We start from the raw sequence: 18,113 nt of genomic DNA on the forward strand, positions 1-18,113 counted from the left end.
ATTTAGCTTCTATAATTAAGCGCTCTCACATCCCTCTTTGTTTCCCTCTAAATCATCTGCTGGAATTTGAGGACATGAGCTCCAAAATCAAACAAATCATTTACCCCATATTGTAACTTCAGAGCCAACAGAATCATTTTTATTACATTCATGCAATAGTCAGTTTTTACTACAAACAACCCAATGGAGCAATGCTCTGATTTCCACCTCAGGGACCGGTTTGACACACTGAACTTTGACCCACTTAATTGACAAACACATCTTCCATAGATGATACTTGAGCTTGTCAATACAAGGAATGATATTGAAGAGATAAAGAGAAAAAAAAACATGGCAGCCAAGTGGAGGATGGGATTTGAGGAGGATGGTCTTCAGCAAGCATGAACTTGAAGTAGGTTCAGTGAGTTCATGTGCTGTAGAGGAATGCTCACGTAGCACACATACGACCTTTCCCCTGGTTTTCTTTTTGCCAAAGTTCACCTGTTATTGTATCCTGACAATAAGAGGGTCCTGTTTGCGCACCTGATGTTAAGGTTACTAAATACTGAGGGAGTTGACATAGTTGCAGGCCTCGAAGATGGTAATTGTCAATCTAACAAGGACACAGCCTGTTGTGTGCATTGAGGAGGGTCAGTGGGTTCATGTGTATGTTAAGCATGGCAGTGGGGGAAGGGTAGGCCGTTTATCATAGGCTGAAACATGCTGGGCATTTCGGATCTAAAAATACAAGTCAAAGCCAGTAAAATCGTGGCCTTACAATAAAGCCTAATGAGGAGAGAAACCAGCAATACGATAAGTATGTAGCATGTGACAAGATCATGTGTATGATCCATGTACGTTGGTATAATGCATTGCACGTTTCAGAGGGAGGGTCAGTGAGTTCGCTGCTGTAAGGCTATACATCATGGTACTGGGAGGGGATTTGTTATCTGTATGACTGCATGCAGCAGTGTGTGTTTTTAACTTAAACATGAAATGACACTGACACAAAGCAGGCTATCACACTTTAAATACGATATTTTATTGTTGGAAAATTTATCACCTCAGCTCTCCTTCCTACTTTCATCCTCTGAATTCCAGTTTGTGACACTAGACAAACGAGTTGGTAAGCTTTAAACTGAGGAAAATACAAAAATGTTCACATGAGATTATGTAAAACTGCAAGAAATTTAGCAAATGAACAATGTCCGTCTAATATTGCGAGTTATGTAAGCCAAGATATCTCAGGGTGAAAGAATTGCACAGCCTTGTCCAGGCAGAGTGACCATCATTATAAGAAATGTGATTTTCTAGTCTGTTCTGGGCAATATAATGAAAAACGTCGCCCACTGTTTGTTTAGTTATTATTTTACCTTTGAGAGGTCTTATTTGCAAGCGGTTTTCGTGCTCCATGCGTGCCTTCTGCTAAACCTCTCAAGTCCCTTGTTATATTTATTTATTTATTTATTTGTTTATTTAGCGTTCTTACGCTCTCGGTATGAGTAATTTTTGCGCACATCTCATGCATAGAACATACTGTGCACGTCTCGGGCCGACGTGCGTGCCTGCGTGTGTTTACACCCGCTCGCTATAGTAGAGCAGCCCAGCCCAGACGCCACACTCACGGGCGACACATGAGTGGGCAGGACCGTGAGTGCCGGGGCAGCCGTCCAGTCAGCGGAGATCACTGCGATCACTGGCTGAAAGGTTCAGCCAATGGCGCGCGCCGCCGTCGACACGGCAGCCAATGGAGTGCGCGCAGAGCGTGGGCACGTGGATTTGCGCACATGTTGACGCTTGTAAACTGCCGAGAGAAAGAGGCAGCACAGGCACAGACCGATGAACGGCAGGCCGGGTGGTGTGTGTGTGTATATGTGTGTGTGACAGAGAGGTGATGCTCGGCGTCCCGATGCTGCTCCAGCCTCGGAGTGTGGACTGACGGACCAAAAGTAGAAGACAGAGCCATCCTCCACTATTATTAAAATCAGCTGTTATTTTTAAAAGCGTTTTACTGAAGGTAAGAATTTTTAAAAGCATTTTTTTTCTTTTTTGTTTGCCGAAGTTGGCATCTTAGCCTGAAGGAATTTCCTGTCCTGTGCGTACCATCCCGGTATAATTTTAATATATCCTAAAGCTGTGTTGCCTAACGATAAATTGCTTTTAAACAATAAAATGATTGTTCAGATTTTCCTTCATGTTTAAGACAAGTAACTGCTTTGGATTTATGTTAGTGTCTGATAGACTGAACGGGTTTAGATGGCCTGAATGTACAGTTCTATTAGTTTCTCTTGCTGGCGTGGTGGTGGTGGGCACAGACACAGGCCGGCAGAAAACACCTGAGTCGCAGCCTCATGGTCTACCTGTGCAGGCTGTGGCAACACATCCACCAATCCAATCCTACCGCATCTCCATCCAGCTGGGGCTATAAACTAAGTAAGGGGTTGTACATAAACAGAAATAGCATCAGATTACCTCACGGTATTTGAAGCTGTTGACTCTTTCACGTTAACAACGTGCCATTTGGTTTGACAGCCACCAGACATAAAATGTAAATGGCAAAGCACGCTGTCTGAGCGTTTCTTTCTCCTTTTGCGTTTGTGTCAGCCTCCTTCATTTGTGAGTGACTTTTGACTTTATTTTTCTGACGCTGATAAAGAGTTCTGTTGGTGTATTTCATTGCTGAGCATTTCCCAGTTTCCCCTGAAATCTCCCCCTCGGTATTGGTGGGATCAGAGATTACACAAGCTGAGAAAGAAAGGGGGAGAAAAACAAACAGATGAGAGAAAGGCACATGGCCAGAGATGCAGAATGTGAAAATGTGAGTAAAAGGAGGAGGAAGAGGGCTTGGTTTGGAGAGGAAAGGAAGAGGGGGCACCGGGCTTGTGTGCATAACGAACAGGATGAGCTGAAGGCAGAGCGGAGAGGGATGAGAAGCATACAGAAATACAGCCGAGAGGAAAGAGAGTGGTTTGCATGACTGTGTGTGTGTGTGTGTGTGTGTGAGTGAATCCAAGGGGGGATGGAGCGCAAGCCTGAGACAGAGAGGAGGGGCTAGAGAGAGCACTGGAGGCTGTGGCAAAGAGAGAGAGCAGGCCTATTCCAATTTCACTACTCTACAAGCTCCCATCCCCCTCACACATTTTACTCTCCTACAGCCTCCAATCTCCTCAATGGAAGCCAGACATGCACTACTATTGTGTGCCTACTGCCTACCCCCAGTCCCAAACTAGGGCAGTGCTATACCCACCATTTTGAGTAATAGGGGTTATTATTTTTGGTAGCGAGGTAGGAAAATGGAGTATTGCCAAATGCTAAGAACTGAACTTCCTCTCACTTCAGACGTGCTGGTTTTCAATGTTCACCAAAGCCACACTTGTGTTTCTTTCCGTCATCCTAATCTTTGAGCTATCTTTCTGTCCCGATAGGGATGCAGTCGCAGGGCAGCACCTCCTCTCAGCCCTCCTTTGATTCCCTGAGCTCCAGTGACAGCCTCTTGTTCAGCGATTCAGAGCAGGCAGAGGACGACACAGACGTCTTCCTGACAGACAGCTCTCCCTCTGTCATCATCGGGGGGTCGGGCGGCGCGGCAGCAAGTGGAAATGGGGGGTCAGACAGTCCCGGGTCACAGTGGACGTGTGACGGCTTCACCGACAAAGAGGAAGAGGAGGACTCGTACAGGTCACACAGCGGCGGCAAAGCGGCTCACGTCAGCCTGGGGAAGACTGATCCGGCGAGGCAGACCGCAAAATCACAAGGAGATCTGCTGTTTGCTCAGAAGGTAAGAAAGGTGATGGGCAGAAAAGGAGAGTGATGAGAAGAGGGCTGACATAGCAGTGTGCGTGCAAAGGAAAGCCCAGCAGACAGCCAAGCCTAACCAAAACCAACTCGTAATCTGTCTTCCCTCCTCCTCTGTCAGTGTGCTGAGCTGCAGGGTTTCATCAGGCCCCTGCTAGAGCTGCTGAATGGACTGAAGAGGGGCCGATTTGACCGGGGTAAGCATCCTTACTTCACCGTCTTCTGGGAGGCAAGTGTGTGTGTGTGCGCTCGCTGGCTGCTGCAGTTGTTGAGGCTGAATACAGGTTTACATGATCTAAGTGGCCTCAGTCCATTGAAATAGTAAGTTTTCCTTCGAGCAGTAGTCTGTATTGATGTAGCCTATCGATCCAGTCCACAGTGCTGTGTGTGTGTGTGTGTGTGTGTGTGTGTGTGTGAAGCGAGTCTTCTCGCTGACTCAGTAGCTTGCAAGAGTTTACCGATATTATGAGTTAGAGCGTGTGCGCATGTGTGAGACCGTGCATGCCCACATATGCATTCATTCAGTGTGAATGCTGACTGAAGGATTACGTTCTTTTGATTGACAGGCTTGAGTAGTTTCCAGCAGAGCGTGGCGATGGATCGTATCCAGAGGATTGTGGGGGTTTTACAGAGACCTGACTGCGGGTAGGATGTCATCCAAATTGTCCCACCATCCATCAGCCCTCTTTTTCTCACTCTTATCAAGTCCTGCCATCATGAGATGTTTTAGTTGCATTTAAGAATTATTATCTTTATTAAACTGTGAGTTGATCTTAGATATCCTGCCTCACCGTGCACTGCATGTTTTATTGAACAGTCCTCAGGCAGGTAGAGTTACAGATTTCAATGTCAGTGCAGAGAAACACCAAACTTCAGATGAAATTTTACCTAGATCTCTGCGCAGGATCATAAATATCCACGCCTGTTCCTACTCAGCAGCAAAGTCGTATTCCTATCTGCTCCTCACCTAAATTTTGTTCCTCTTTCTACATCATAGGGAGAAGTATCTGAACACTCTGCTCCAGGTGGAGATGATGCTAAAACTTTGGTTTCCCCAAATTCCCACTCAGCCTGTGTCTACAGCCTCCAGTGTCGCCACATCCCCTGCCCGATCCCTCCAGGAAGCTTCCGGCTCCACCCCGCCGCACAAACACAGGGATCAGTTACATATTCCCGTTAAGGTGAGGACACACATTCCTGACTTCTTGCTAATACACATAAACATTTCTCCACCCCACCAGGACCACAAATTTTACAAAAACCTCCCGTTCATATTCTGAAAATTACTCTCCTGTTTATTTTCCAGAAGCGCAGACTCAGCTGGACGGGTACAGACTCTCCCACGCCTTCCCCTGTACCTCTCAAGTCTCCCTATATCAGCACAGGAGAAAACAGGGTGAAGTCTGATCGCAGAGAAGGTAGACCTTCTTCCTCCCCATCACTAGCAGCTGATTCAAATCAGAGTTTGGCACATGCAGCCAGCAGCAGTCAGCTAACTGATGACAAAAATGACGGAAAAGACAGAGAAGGCAAGGAACCAGGGAAGGTGTCGAAGTACCAAGCGGGTCAGAGCTCTAAGCCGAGCCTCACGTGGGTTCATGTTGCGCCCATCCTGTCCCCGCGAAATACTTGCCTCTCACACGATGCCCTCACAGCCAGCAGGAGGGGGAGCCCGGCTACACAAGACAGCTCCATCTCCTCCACCACACCTTACAAGCATCCCAAAAATCTGAAGAAGCCAATCCGGTGCCAAAGCCAGCCTGTTGCTGGACAGCAGAGTGAGAGGGGGACCACTGAGACAACTCCGGGTGAAAGCCAGTCTCCTCCTGTTACACTTAAGCCTTTGCCTGGGGCGTGTCCCACCAGCTTGAAGACCTGATGTACTGAATCAGCAAAAGAACTGGCAGCCTTGCTTTGTTACACCACTGGGCTAAAAGCTGCTGCGACAGGAAGAAGGGAAGACGCTGAAGGCCTGTGATTATACTTGCATTAATGAGAGGAAGTGAGGAAAGAATTGTTGGTGATAGATGTTGAAAACAATGACGGATAAAAACATAACCTATCATCCAGACCACAGTTAAAACAGACATTTCAAACAACAGGACATAAACAAGAACCGTTATCACACTTATAATCGAAACTCGTGCGGAAAGGTGGTTGTCAAGGTTCAAAAGCAATGTACAGGTAACGAGAGACACTCTAGAGTATTTAGAGGAGTAAATGATCGCTCCTCTTCAGCATGAAGGCAATCGATACAAAAAGAAGAAATATTTATGTAGGTGACTGTTTCAGCAGACATCTAACTTGAAAGAAACTGTCCGAAAATGGAACAGCCGATGTCAGTAATCAAAATAAAACCTTCCAGTGTTTATTTTGATGTGGTTGATGAGTGAGCTGATTCTAGTCTTGCAGCAGAAGACACGTTTTTCTCTACGTTCTTTTGAATGGCTTGAAGAGGAAAAAGCGACACTGGGGTAACTAAAAAAATCTTGTTGCTAGTGATGTGAGAAATGAGGTGTAGTGTGTGCTGTGTCGGAGCCATTGGAGACGGTGGAAAAATGACATCACAACTCACGATTGTAATCCAAGAATTGTTTGGACACTCGGCTGGCAGATCATCAGCATCGAGCAGGAGTGACATCGCAGCGACCGGTGGTCACATAACTTTTCCTGTAATGCCGTGGATCAGATGTTTCCGACGGCAAACCGACTGGCAATCAGTCTCATTACAATCCAAGACTTTTAATAGACCAGCGTATGGAGTTAACAAGGACCACTAAAAGACATATGTCTCTTGATTCAATTACACAGTTAATTTATTCATGTGTTGATCTGATACTGCATCTATTTATTGTTTGTATTTATTGGGCAGCTTATCACCTGCTGTGCGCTTGCATAGTTTGGCCTACAGTTCTTTTGAGGTGACTGGGAAGATGCTGTTGACATTTTTTGTGTTTTTTATTGCTATCGTGAGGAGGGCAAAACAAAAAGGACGTGAAATCTTATGATTGGTCTCTTGGACTACTGTGCCTTTTTTACCAAATAGGATGTGTTTTTCAAAAAAAAAAAAAAAAAAAGCATTCGGTGCTCTCAGTGCATTCATACTGTGTTTTGATTGTTTGCATGTGTTTCACAAAAGCAGTGCACAGTCAAACGCGAAAGCCAACGTGTAGTCATCCTTCTAAAATCGCACACAGCTTAAAAACCAACATCATCAACTGTGATTCTTTAAAAAAAAAAAATGTCATCCAGCTCTTATATCCCAACATCTACAGCTCACCTGAATGGCCTGCATCTCTGACTAATACACACACCAACAGCAGTGGCTACTATTTGTCATGTAGTATTTAAGTGTCTAGCCTTCCTTTGGGGCTTTTCTTTAGGTTCTGATCAGGAGAGAAACCGACTGAACGGCACTTAAAGATGGTGCTCTTGAAAACTTGAAAACATGGTGAAAATATAAATGTAAGGGAAGAAATCTTTCTTTGCGCCACTCTCTACCGCTGCTATCATTGTGCTCATTTACATGTATCATTGAATCATGCTCTTTAATTGGAAATCCACTCACAGCATTCATTTAAATGTTGAAGGGGTTCTTAGTAACCTGACTGGATTAATCTATATTGTAAATATTTGGACTGATATTTTTGAATTGGTGTGAGAGGTTCATATGTTATATACATAACTACAAATGGGGTGGGGGGGGGTTGCATTACTAGACTCCTCCAAAAAGCACCACACGCGAACACAGAGCCACCGGCAGCCAACATGTTACTGCCTGTTTGTTTTTGTTGTTTTTCTCAGTACGGAGTGTACAAACCCTCAGTCACTCTTATCCTGCTACAATACGCCAGATGTTGACTCTTGATCAGAGGCTGGGGGTGTCTTCCACCACACTCCTGTTTTGGTTTTGGTTTTTTTTATACATTTGTGGTATGACAGAGAAGCCAATTGCACTTATTTTTCATTATGTCCTTTTTCATGTATGTTTTCTACTGCAGCGACCACTGCTTATTGGTCAGAAATAATGTCTTGTTTATTTCAGCTGCCTTCTTCTTCTACTACTACAACTACTTATTACATTTTAAAAGCTGACTGTAGTTCCACCTCGCCTCCCTTCCCCCACTCTGCTGCACTCGTCTGCCCCTGCCCTCTCCTCTCCTTTATCTCCCTCAAGCCCGTTAGTATATTTTCTTTCTAAACTAAACTCTGTCTTTCACTCACCCCATTTCTATGTGATATTACACTCTTTTTTTAAAATATTGATACAATCAAGGATAAAAAAAAAACTTTTAATAAATGAAACCAATTTTTGAAAGATGAAACTGCCTGTGTGCTTGTTTACGCAAATCTTCATGCATTTATTTTGTTTTCTTTTGATTATGCAGCTCCCGATTTGGAAAGCAGCTTTTAATAAACAGATGTGTGACTCGATGGGGTGCAGATTTACAGACTGTATATTCTGAAGGCTGCGTGAGTGCACGAGTGACTGAGTGGGGGTGAGGCGGAGACGATGAAGGCAGGAAGAAGAGGAGGGGCAGTGGGGCGGTGAGACTACAGCCTCTGTAATCTGACTGAGAGAGGTAGGGGGGCTGGCTGATCCTCCAACCAGCTGCTACATCAGAGTCCAAACACTACTTTAGCTTATATGTGTGCTCATGTGAGAGTGTTATAATGAGTAAATACCTTCTGGAGGTTAGCAGAGAAGAGTTAGTGGTCTCTGTAGCGCGGTCCTGCATTTCACAAGAAAACAATTACCCACAGGCTCAAGTCTGATCTCTGCAGGCGACCACCGAGATTTTTAATTCCCTCTAGAAAAAAAAAAAAAATCAAAAGGTGAGAATGAAAAATTGAGTGGCGCGGCGCTGCATCACCCACACCGAACGTGATGAAAGAAAATAAAAAAAATTCTGATAACCCAAACCCACACTGGGAGGTTGCTACGAGTAATGTTATGTAACAAAATGTGAGTTTTGCTTCAAAATAAAGAGAAAGTAAAAACTTTAAAGTTATGAAGCTGTGTACTAATTGAACTTCAATCTGTCTTTTTTGTTGTTGTTTTTTTCAAAAAACATTGCTTCTTTTATCCTTTAATATTTAAATCTGGACTGGGAAGTTCTGATTCTGTTAATTTCACCAATTCTCAAAGAAAAATCTATGACCAGAAAATCAGACGCGACAATAGATTTTACACTGCATAAGGAGCAGAACTGGTAATTTCATGTATTAATCATCATTGCACTCTCTTTCTCCTTCGCCCAGCATCATATCCTTAGATACTGCATGCACACCAGGATGAGAGGGGCAAATTTTGGGAGGGTGTGGTTTTGACTTCTCTCTCATGCCATGCGGCACGTATGCATGCATGCATGCGCTGCTCCCCCCGTCGCACGCTCTGACACACTGACTGGCTGATTTGGTGATGGGCTTGTCTCTGACACAGTGACTATGCTACGTTACAACAACACAGACAGCCCTCCCTGCCTCCACCCTCCCTCCCCCTCGGCCCCCCCTTGTATCCATGCAGTTTTTAGCAGAAAAAGCCCTTGCCCTCCATCTCCCCACCGCTGCTATTCTCCCCCCCTCTTTCTACTCCGGATGATGGAAACGAGGGGCAAGAGGAAAAGGACGAGAAGAGGATGTGTGGAGGGCACAGGGACGAAACTTGACCTCGCTACAGTTTTGAGAACACTTTTTTTAAACAAACAAAATATGTATAATTGTTCCTTTTCTCCCCAAAAAAGCTACATTTGTTTTGTGTTTAATCATTCAGTTGGATTATAATATTCTGTTCGCGCAGTATGTTTTCACAGAATTAACATTACAGCACTGTTCACGTTCAAGTTGTTTTCACTTCTCCGAGCATGTGTTGGCTTAATTTAGCATGTGTGTGTCCATCAATAGGATTGCACATAATGAACTTACTGCGGCTCTTATCCCTTGCTGTGTAGGTTTTCATTGTGGGCCCACATCCTGTTACTGGTTTTAACAAGTTGATGATTTAATGGTGTCCTTCCAGTTCTGCTCTGTGCACATAATGAAGGGAACGACACAATGAGGTGCTTATTCACTTATTCTAAACACCCCTCCCCCATAATTTCACTCCAGTACGACTCGCGTGAGGTGAAGTCACTCTTTGACATTACAACTACATACACAGCCTCTTACTCACCATAAGTCCACAGGCGTTTTTTTTAGTGCAGACTTGACCAAAAAACAGCCTGAATGCTCAATAAACCTGCCCAATCCTGAAATGGAAATCAGAGACATTTCGAAGTCCCTGCCTCGCCGGAGATCACAGCGGTGACGGGCCCTTGGTGTGCCAGGTTGAAGGGGTTGCTCTGCGCGCCATCTGTGGTCTCCATCTCTGTGAACAACGTAAAGACAGAGACACCAGGACTAAATTTTCAAGGGCGCACGTGTGTCTCATCATGACATTGTGTGTGTGTGTGTGTGTGTGTGTGATATTTGGGGCACGGCTCAGCTACAGGCAAATAACATCCTCATCAGTTTCTCTGGCCTGAATGTGTTCTCGGGAGTCTGCTCGCGATGACACCATCCCACACGGCTGCTTAATTATTCAAGTACACTGAGTGAAAGGGAATCACCAGGTTCAGTATACTCATGAGGGGGGAAAGAAAGACACAGATGGCAAGCAAAGAGGGCTATAAATGAGACAAAAGTGAGAGATTAAAGCTTACTCCCTCTGAGTTAGAATGAAGCACCTGCACATAAACTGAGATCCTAGCAGCGTATGCTCGAAGTCAAGACAGCTGAGCCCCCTGAGAGTGTATCTTCCAAGATGATTTACAACCCCTGTCAGACACAATGAAATAAAACTGGGTCAGCATGATAAAATATACCATAACCATACAGTTGATGAATCAAAAAGCTTTGTGTGAGAACAGGGGGATAACTTAACTAAAGTCATAAACTTTGTTCTGTAGTTAATTTTTGGAAGAAAGCAATAATATACATTAATAGCTGATATCGCGCTCAACGGCTGTTAAGACTGAAAGGAAACACTTAAGATTCAGCAATAAAGGCTTTGCAGATACCGGACTAGGATTACAAACTAAATGCCTGACATTCACGTAATATAACAGATTAATTCATACAGCTCCCATCGCATGCCCCCATGATGCATTACTCTTGTTTTAGCTGCACAGGCAAATTGAAATCACTGTGTTTGCCAGTGTGGGGTCAGGGCATGCGTGTGCGCATGTGATGCTGTGTGCGTTTTTGTTTTTCCTGTGTGCAGTTGTATAGAAATATCTGTGGTATTGTCATATTATGTGCTGAGGTGTCATTACATAATAGAGCTGGCTGGAGAGAGGGAATGGCGGGTGGGGGCTGTGGGGTGTGCAGGGCAGACGGCTCATGGGAGGGATTCAGGTTGGCCACGGGTGGTCGTAGCAGAGTGGGTAAATGTGAGAGACAGTGGTGTGTGTGGTGTTTACTGTCAGGTTAATCATTTGATTATCCACAGATTAAGGTAGCATTATTGTAAATTTAATGAAAATAATTACCCATGTTGGGTTTTTTGTTTTGTTTTTAGCCAAAATCAGAGTTAAAACCGAGAGAAGAGCTTTATATGTAAACCTGGCATTTAGCAACTCTTGTACTACTTTTAGGCTGGTCAGTGAGAAAGTGAAGCCCAACAATTTCAGCCATTTATGGAGGAAAAAAATACCAGAACCTTTTTAAATGTGATTATTTCCTGTATTTCTCTTTTTTTTTTAAAACATATTATTTGAAGTCATGTTTAGATTTTGCTTATTTGTCTCACTATGGCTTCCACTTTCCTATCAGAGAAGGTACCATAATTACAAAAAACCTCAATAGTTTTGGAGTCTTTTAGCTCATCTATCTTCATCAGACTATCCTTGAACATTCAGATGTCACCCACTGGTTTTGGAGTATGCATTTTGAAGCTTCAACTAGCTTTTTGGCTGCTGACATGTTGCTATTGTTTTTTGAGCAAGACATGACCATATGCGAATGAGATGATGAAGCGTCAATAGCAAGCTGATTCATAAACTGTACACGTGCATGGCACAGACACAAATATAGACTCATTAGTGTTAATCAACAGACTAACAACATACTACAATTTCACTCACCAGAACTGAAGTGCAGATGTCTTGGATGTTGATCTCTATCACCCAGCAAACCATATTATGTAATTTTATTAAAGACACCAACCGCAGAGACCATGTTTATTTCAGTAACAACGGTGTTGTTTTGTAAACAAAAGGAGTTTTTGTTGTATTATTCAAATGCCTCTAACCCACAGTTGAGGCTAAATGTACAACATTCAGTTATTTAGCATTATATTTAACTGTAATTATGTGCTTCACTCCCCACTGTCCTGCTTTTTTTCTCCTCTATCACTGCATGGATATCTCCAGACTATTTATCTCAGCTTTGTCTTAAACGATAAACAGCATTTACGATAAACAGCATTCTTGATAAATTTCCACCTGGGTTCTGTGAAGGACAATTAACTGAGACGGCTCTTCTCAGACTATCTAATGATGTTTTGGCGCAAAGTGCCACAGGAATTGTTCTGTCCTCCTTATGTTGGACCCGACTTTAGCCTTTGACAGTTGATCACCAGATCTTGCTTGACAGGTTGAGGTATTGGACCAGTGTGTTGGGATCTGCCTTACGCTGCCTTCATATCTTTCTGATCGTTCTTTTTCCGTGCCTGCTTCAAATTACAGGTCTTCCTTAAGTCATCTTCATTTTGGTGTACCTCAGGGTTCTGTTTTGGGGCCCATATTATTTCTGGTTTACATGCTCCCTCTTCAGCACATTTTGAGCACTTTTAAAGACCTTTCATATCACTGCTACACAGGTAATATTCAGTTTTATATCTTTTTTAAGCCTCATGACGTTCGAAACTGCATGTGTTACACTGTGTAAAAAGCTGGATGGATAAAATGTTTTCTTAACTTAATAAGGAAAAAAAATGAAATTCTTGTTTGTGCTCCAGAAAAGCATACAACTCTAGGAAACTCTTAGTGCATTAGACTCTTAGTTGATTAGACTATTCCAAGCCTTCCATCAGGAACCTCTGGGCAAATTTAGATTCTGGTTTTACTTTACTTTGGTCATGTTCAGTCATTGGTTCATTTATGTTTTTATCACTAACGAAATATTGCCAAATAGTACAATCTCACAAACAGAACTGGAAACTGTTGTTCATGCTTTTGTTTCTTTGAGACTGGATTAGTGTAAATCATCACCACTTATTTAGTGTATATCTGTGTGTACATAGTGTATATATTAGTGTAATTCATTATTGACCAGCCTACACAAAGCATCATTGGACTGTTTGTAGATGCTGCCAGACTTCTGAACAAATCACCAAAGTTTTCTCATGTCACACTGCTACTCTCCCAGCTCCATTGGCATCCCATTGACTCGAGAATACATGTCAAGATTTTGTTTCTCACTCACAGGGCTCTGAATGGTCAAGCACAAGCATACATCTGTATGTCCTTAGCAGATCCCTAAGGTCATCTGACTGAGGCCTGCTGTGCCACATAAATGTGATAGAGCCTTCTCTCAGTTGTAGCACCAGGACTCTGGAACTTTCTCCCTTTTAGTTTTAGGTCTGCAAACTCTGTTCAGCTTTTTTAAAAGCAACTAAAAATCTTTTACAACTGCTTATAATTAACTATTTTGATGTACTAATGTCTGATGTTTTTTGTTTGCTTTTGTTCAGCACTTTGTAATCAATATCTTTAAAGGTGCTACATAAATAAAGTTTTTACTTAGTGGGGTAGTGGGGAGTGTGGGGAAGTGGCAGTGGGGAAAATAATTATTTGATCATCTGCTGAATTTGAAGGTTTGCTCACTTACAAAGAAATTAACAGTCTCTAATTTTTATGGTAGTTTTATTTAAATGGACAGAGGCCGAATATCAATCAAAAATCCAGTAAAAAAAACCCACATTACATAAAAGTTATAAATTGATTTGCACGTCACTGAGTGCAGTAAGTATTTGATCCCCAAGCAAAAAATTTGTTACTGTTGGCAAGCACAGTGGGAAGATATTTTTTGTAATTGGTCACCAGGTTTGCACACATCTCAGGAGGGATTTTGGCCCATTCCTCTTTACAGAAACTCTAAATCATTTAGGTTTCTTGGCTGCCACTTGGCAACTTGGACCTTCAGCTCCCTCCTCATATTTTCTCTAGGACTGAGGTCTGGAGGCTGGTTAGGCTACAAAATTACGTTAGTATGCTTCTTTTTTAGCCACTCCGCTATTGTCTTGGCGGTATGTTTTAGGTTGCTTTTAGGTCACTGTAATGATAGAAGACCCATCCACAACCTATCTTCAGTGTTCTGGTGGAGGGAAGGAGGTAAAAGCAGAAGAATAGCCCTATAGCATAATGTTTCTCCCTCCGTGTTTGACAGTGGGGATGGTGTTCCCCGGGTCATACTAGGTCATTTAGATGTTCAGTGGCAAAGATGGGTCTGCACATGTGCCTTCTTGGGCAGGGAGACCTTATAGTGCATTGTTTTACCAATTGTGTTCTAGGTGACTGTGGCCCATTTATATTTATTCAATTTCTGAATAATCACACCAACATTTGTCACCTTCTCAACAAGCTTCTTGCTGATGGTCTTGTGTAGATCTACAATCTTGTCCTTGATGTCATTTGACAGCTTTTTTGGTACTGGTAGCCAAAGTTGGATAGAAAAAACTGATTCTGTGAGCAGGTGTGCTTTCTAAACATAGCGAGTTAATTTCAAATTGACTGAATGTAATTTGTGTGCCACATGGACACGCATGCAATTTGTGGGAGGCAGAATTCTGAGTGGCACTTATTTCAGTCAATGGCATGCAAATCAATGCATAACTTTTATGTGATGTGTTTTTCTGGATTTTTGGTTGATATTCTGTCCCCTCTATTAAGATAAAAATTACCATAAAAATTAGCAACCATGCATTTTTTTGTAACTCAAAGCAAAATGTACAAATTCAGCAGGAGAATCAAATTTTCCCTACTGTACATTTAGTTGACTTTTTGACAACTGAAAGCTTCTCTGTTTAACCACGTTTTCTATTGAAATTCTATTATTAATTATATTTTTATTGTCTTTTTTTTATTTTTATGTCTTCTACCATACTTTTATATTGCTAGCACTTTATAAATAAACATCACTTACTTTGTATTTTGTCACTTTCTTTTTTGTCTTTAGGTTTGTTTAAAAAGAATTTGAAACACTTGTCTGGTTCCCCCTTAGCGAGGTCAGGCCTCTCCTAGTGTCACTGCAAACTTTGCTCATTGCAACTGCTGTAGTTTAAAGTTTGTTTGGCCTGGCATGCCTGGTGGAAAGCATTGCCTCTGTCTGTCAGGTCCAGCTGCCTGTGTCAGTCAAAGAGTCCATGAACCTAACTCTAGTATCCAGGTGGCTCTATACGATAGTTGCCTGATAGATATTGTTAGAAAAGGGCCAAAACATCCCTCGGGATTAACTTCTTTTTGGAGTGGGCCTAAAGTGGCCACTGGAGGAACTACTGCAGTTTTTGGCACTTCCATGCTGGCATCAGTTTTCAGCTCCAGAGGCAGCTACATTTGTACAACACATAAAATGGAACAATAGTCACTGCTACTTGCAAATGTCACTAAATAACTGACAGCCAACAAGGTCAATTTTGCCAGCAGCAGTTATTCTTGGGCAATATATCAGTGAATACCTTAGTCTACGGAGCTTGGAAAGAACTTCTTTAAGTTGCTTGAAGATGTTTCACCTGTCATCCGAGAAGCTTCTTCAGTTCTAAGGTCAAATGGCGGGGAGTCCCAGATTTAAACCCAGTGGGAGTTTCCCCCCAAAGAGGCACAAAAGGACCCCCTGATGATCCTCTACCTAATCACGTGAGCCAAGGTGTGAAAATGGGTGTGGGTCACAATCAGCCAGGGTTTTGGGTGAGCTACTTGTGAAACCTGGCCCCACCCTATCATGTGATTTCCTGAGGTCAAATGGCCCAGGGTGTGAGTGGTTGTTAAGGCGTCTGGGAAGGGAACTCAAAACTGGATTATAGATGGCAGACAGCTGGTGTCGTAAGCCATCGCCTCTGTTCAAAGATGGCCGCTCACAGTGGACATAAATGGCTTCTTTCACTCCTCTTTCAAACCACCTGTCTTCTCTGTCCAAAATGTGAACATTGGCATCCTCGAAAGAGTGACCTTTGTCCTTTAGATGCAGATGAACTCCTGAGTCTTGTCCCGTGGAGGTGGCTCTTCTATGTTGTGCCATGTGCTTATGAAGTGGCTGTTTGGTCTCTCCAATGTGTCCCACACCTGTTTTCACACCTTGGCTCATGTGTTAAACTATTTTGCTTAAATGATGGTAAAATACATTTAATTTTCAATTGAAATAGTTGCTGAATATTTTTCTGCAATTCAGCTAATATATAAATCATTAGACTGTTTCAGATCAAAACATTGCATTGCAACTTGCGTTCAGCAATTTAAACAAAGAATAATTTACGACACTCAATAACTAAAACAAGTGATCAGTAAGACCTTGTTTTTGGGAAAACTAAATATATGACATTCTGATTTTCCTCAAGGTCACGGAGAAAAATGGTTTCAAAGTGAAAACAACAAAAGGCGTTTGTTGTGGTGGAAAAAGCATGTAATCAAAATGCCTCAGATTTCCATGTATTATTCTGTGGTCCTAATTAGAGGCTTCCTTTACACTACTTCCATATTCACACAACTTGGGTTGTAGTGTGCTTGTAAACATGGACCTAAATATTAAGTACTTGGGTGATGAATCGGCAGATGATGACGATGGAGGTGTGCTGTTCGGTAGGAGTAAATGAATGCACCCCTAAAGACTAGCTATCATTTTGATGATAGAGAAAGAGCATGTGTTGTAACTAAAGCATGCTGCATATGCACCTCTTCCTGATGGTTGCACGTAGCATTAGCACTGTGAGCGAAAGCATGGATGTGGCTTGCTGTAGAGAGAGAGTCATTTGACAGCCTGGTATAGCCTCGGGCTCTCTGCAACTGATTCATGCTCACACTACTATAAGTGCACGCAGTTGACCCACATCATGCAAAGGGAGGGAAAAAAGTCAGGAGGCGGGCGTTCAGGGGAAGGAAATGGAGATCATCTGATAATCTCATGTTTTTACCAGGGGACTGGGTTCACGACTGAGCTGCAGTTAATAATTAGGCAATATTTATGACTAGTTTGAGTTCTGTGAAAATCATAGAAACACTGCGCTTTTAATATGAAGACAAAGCCCTGTCATGAACCTTGTAAAGGAGAAGAATGTGAATACTCTCTGCCAAAGCTCTTCTTCAGCTATTCAATTTGGATTTTTATTTGCAATTCAGATCACTCTCTTAGTTCCCAGAATGTAAAACATTAGTTTTAATCCAGCCTTAACTAGTTTTGGTATTTGAAGTTGCCAGGGGAAAGATTTAACCTCTTAACAACCACCAAGTCACTGCTGATCCACTTAGTGGTAGGCTTATGCTAAATTTTACCAGCAAGATAAAGAAGCATAGTCTCAGAAACTAGAAGACATAACCTTCTAAAGCTGGCATCTCACACACATTTAGACTTTACAACTGCTTTGCTATAAGACTTCAATTTGAATGTGTAAACTAGAAGTGTAGAACTGAACCTAACCATAACCCCATTATTTCAGTACCTAATTATTCCTATTACACCTAATGTTCAGCTAGAGTTTCTATAAATATATTGCTCTGCAATTACATGATGCCAACAACTTGAAAGTCATTTAGCTTAGTTTGATTTAAATGGACAAAAGACTGCGTGTATCACCAGACAAATCTGCTACAAAAAAAAATTGTAAGAACTTTTTTTATATATGTTTTACTTCAACCATCATTTTGTGCTGTTGGAGAATTTTCCCTTAAATTAAAATCCAGGATCCAAAGACTGTCGTGGCTCTCTTATAATATGACCCAAGCTAAATAGGCAGATTCATTAATGTGTTTTCGCTGGTGAAAATGAAAACTGATTGGGTTAGTTGAAGGAAAATGGGCTTGAAAGCGAACATGTCAGGACTGTGATAAAACGCAGTGTGCATAGTCACACCCACAGGACAGTTTTAATTCTAGAAAAACCCTGAGCTATGGGCATAATGCTATAACGACACAATGTTAAAGTGGTCAAGGACGAACTTTAACGGATAAATGAATTCCCTTAATCCTCAGATTTTCAAAACTATTTGGGAGAAATACGTTTTACCTTGTGGAGAACATGGTTATTTCCATACATGTGCAGATAGGTGGAAACACCGCACACTTGAAATGAAACGACTCTGCGAAAAAGTC

The 18,113-nt window shown here is 42.4% G+C and overlaps 1 protein-coding gene and 1 long non-coding RNA gene across 2 annotated transcripts; one reads left to right on the plus strand and one right to left on the minus strand.

The window, feature by feature from the left end:
* Positions 1-1,798: 1,798 nt before the first annotated feature.
* Positions 1,799-8,092, plus strand: LOC102790795 (uncharacterized). The gene is made up of 6 exons (XM_006804941.3): positions 1,799-1,996; positions 3,405-3,757; positions 3,896-3,971; positions 4,341-4,419; positions 4,772-4,955; positions 5,081-8,092. Exons 2-6 carry the CDS (start codon positions 3,407-3,409, stop codon positions 5,651-5,653), a joined length of 1,263 nt encoding a protein of 420 aa, XP_006805004.2. The 5' UTR covers positions 1,799-1,996; positions 3,405-3,406; the 3' UTR covers positions 5,654-8,092.
* A 1,613-nt stretch (positions 8,093-9,705) lies between these two features.
* On the minus strand, positions 9,706-18,095 carry LOC102791276 (uncharacterized). Its single transcript, XR_437460.3, has 4 exons — positions 18,028-18,095; positions 10,500-10,590; positions 9,947-10,141; positions 9,706-9,800 (listed from the first exon to the last, which is right to left on the minus strand). It is a non-coding gene; the product is annotated as an uncharacterized LOC102791276 (long non-coding RNA).
* Between the last annotated feature and the right edge of the window lie 18 nt (positions 18,096-18,113).

The sequence above is a fragment of the Neolamprologus brichardi genome, chromosome 11, assembly GCF_056152115.1.
Source record: "Neolamprologus brichardi isolate AB-2024 chromosome 11, ASM5615211v1, whole genome shotgun sequence".
NCBI classification, from domain to species: Eukaryota; Metazoa; Chordata; class Actinopteri; order Cichliformes; family Cichlidae; genus Neolamprologus; species Neolamprologus brichardi.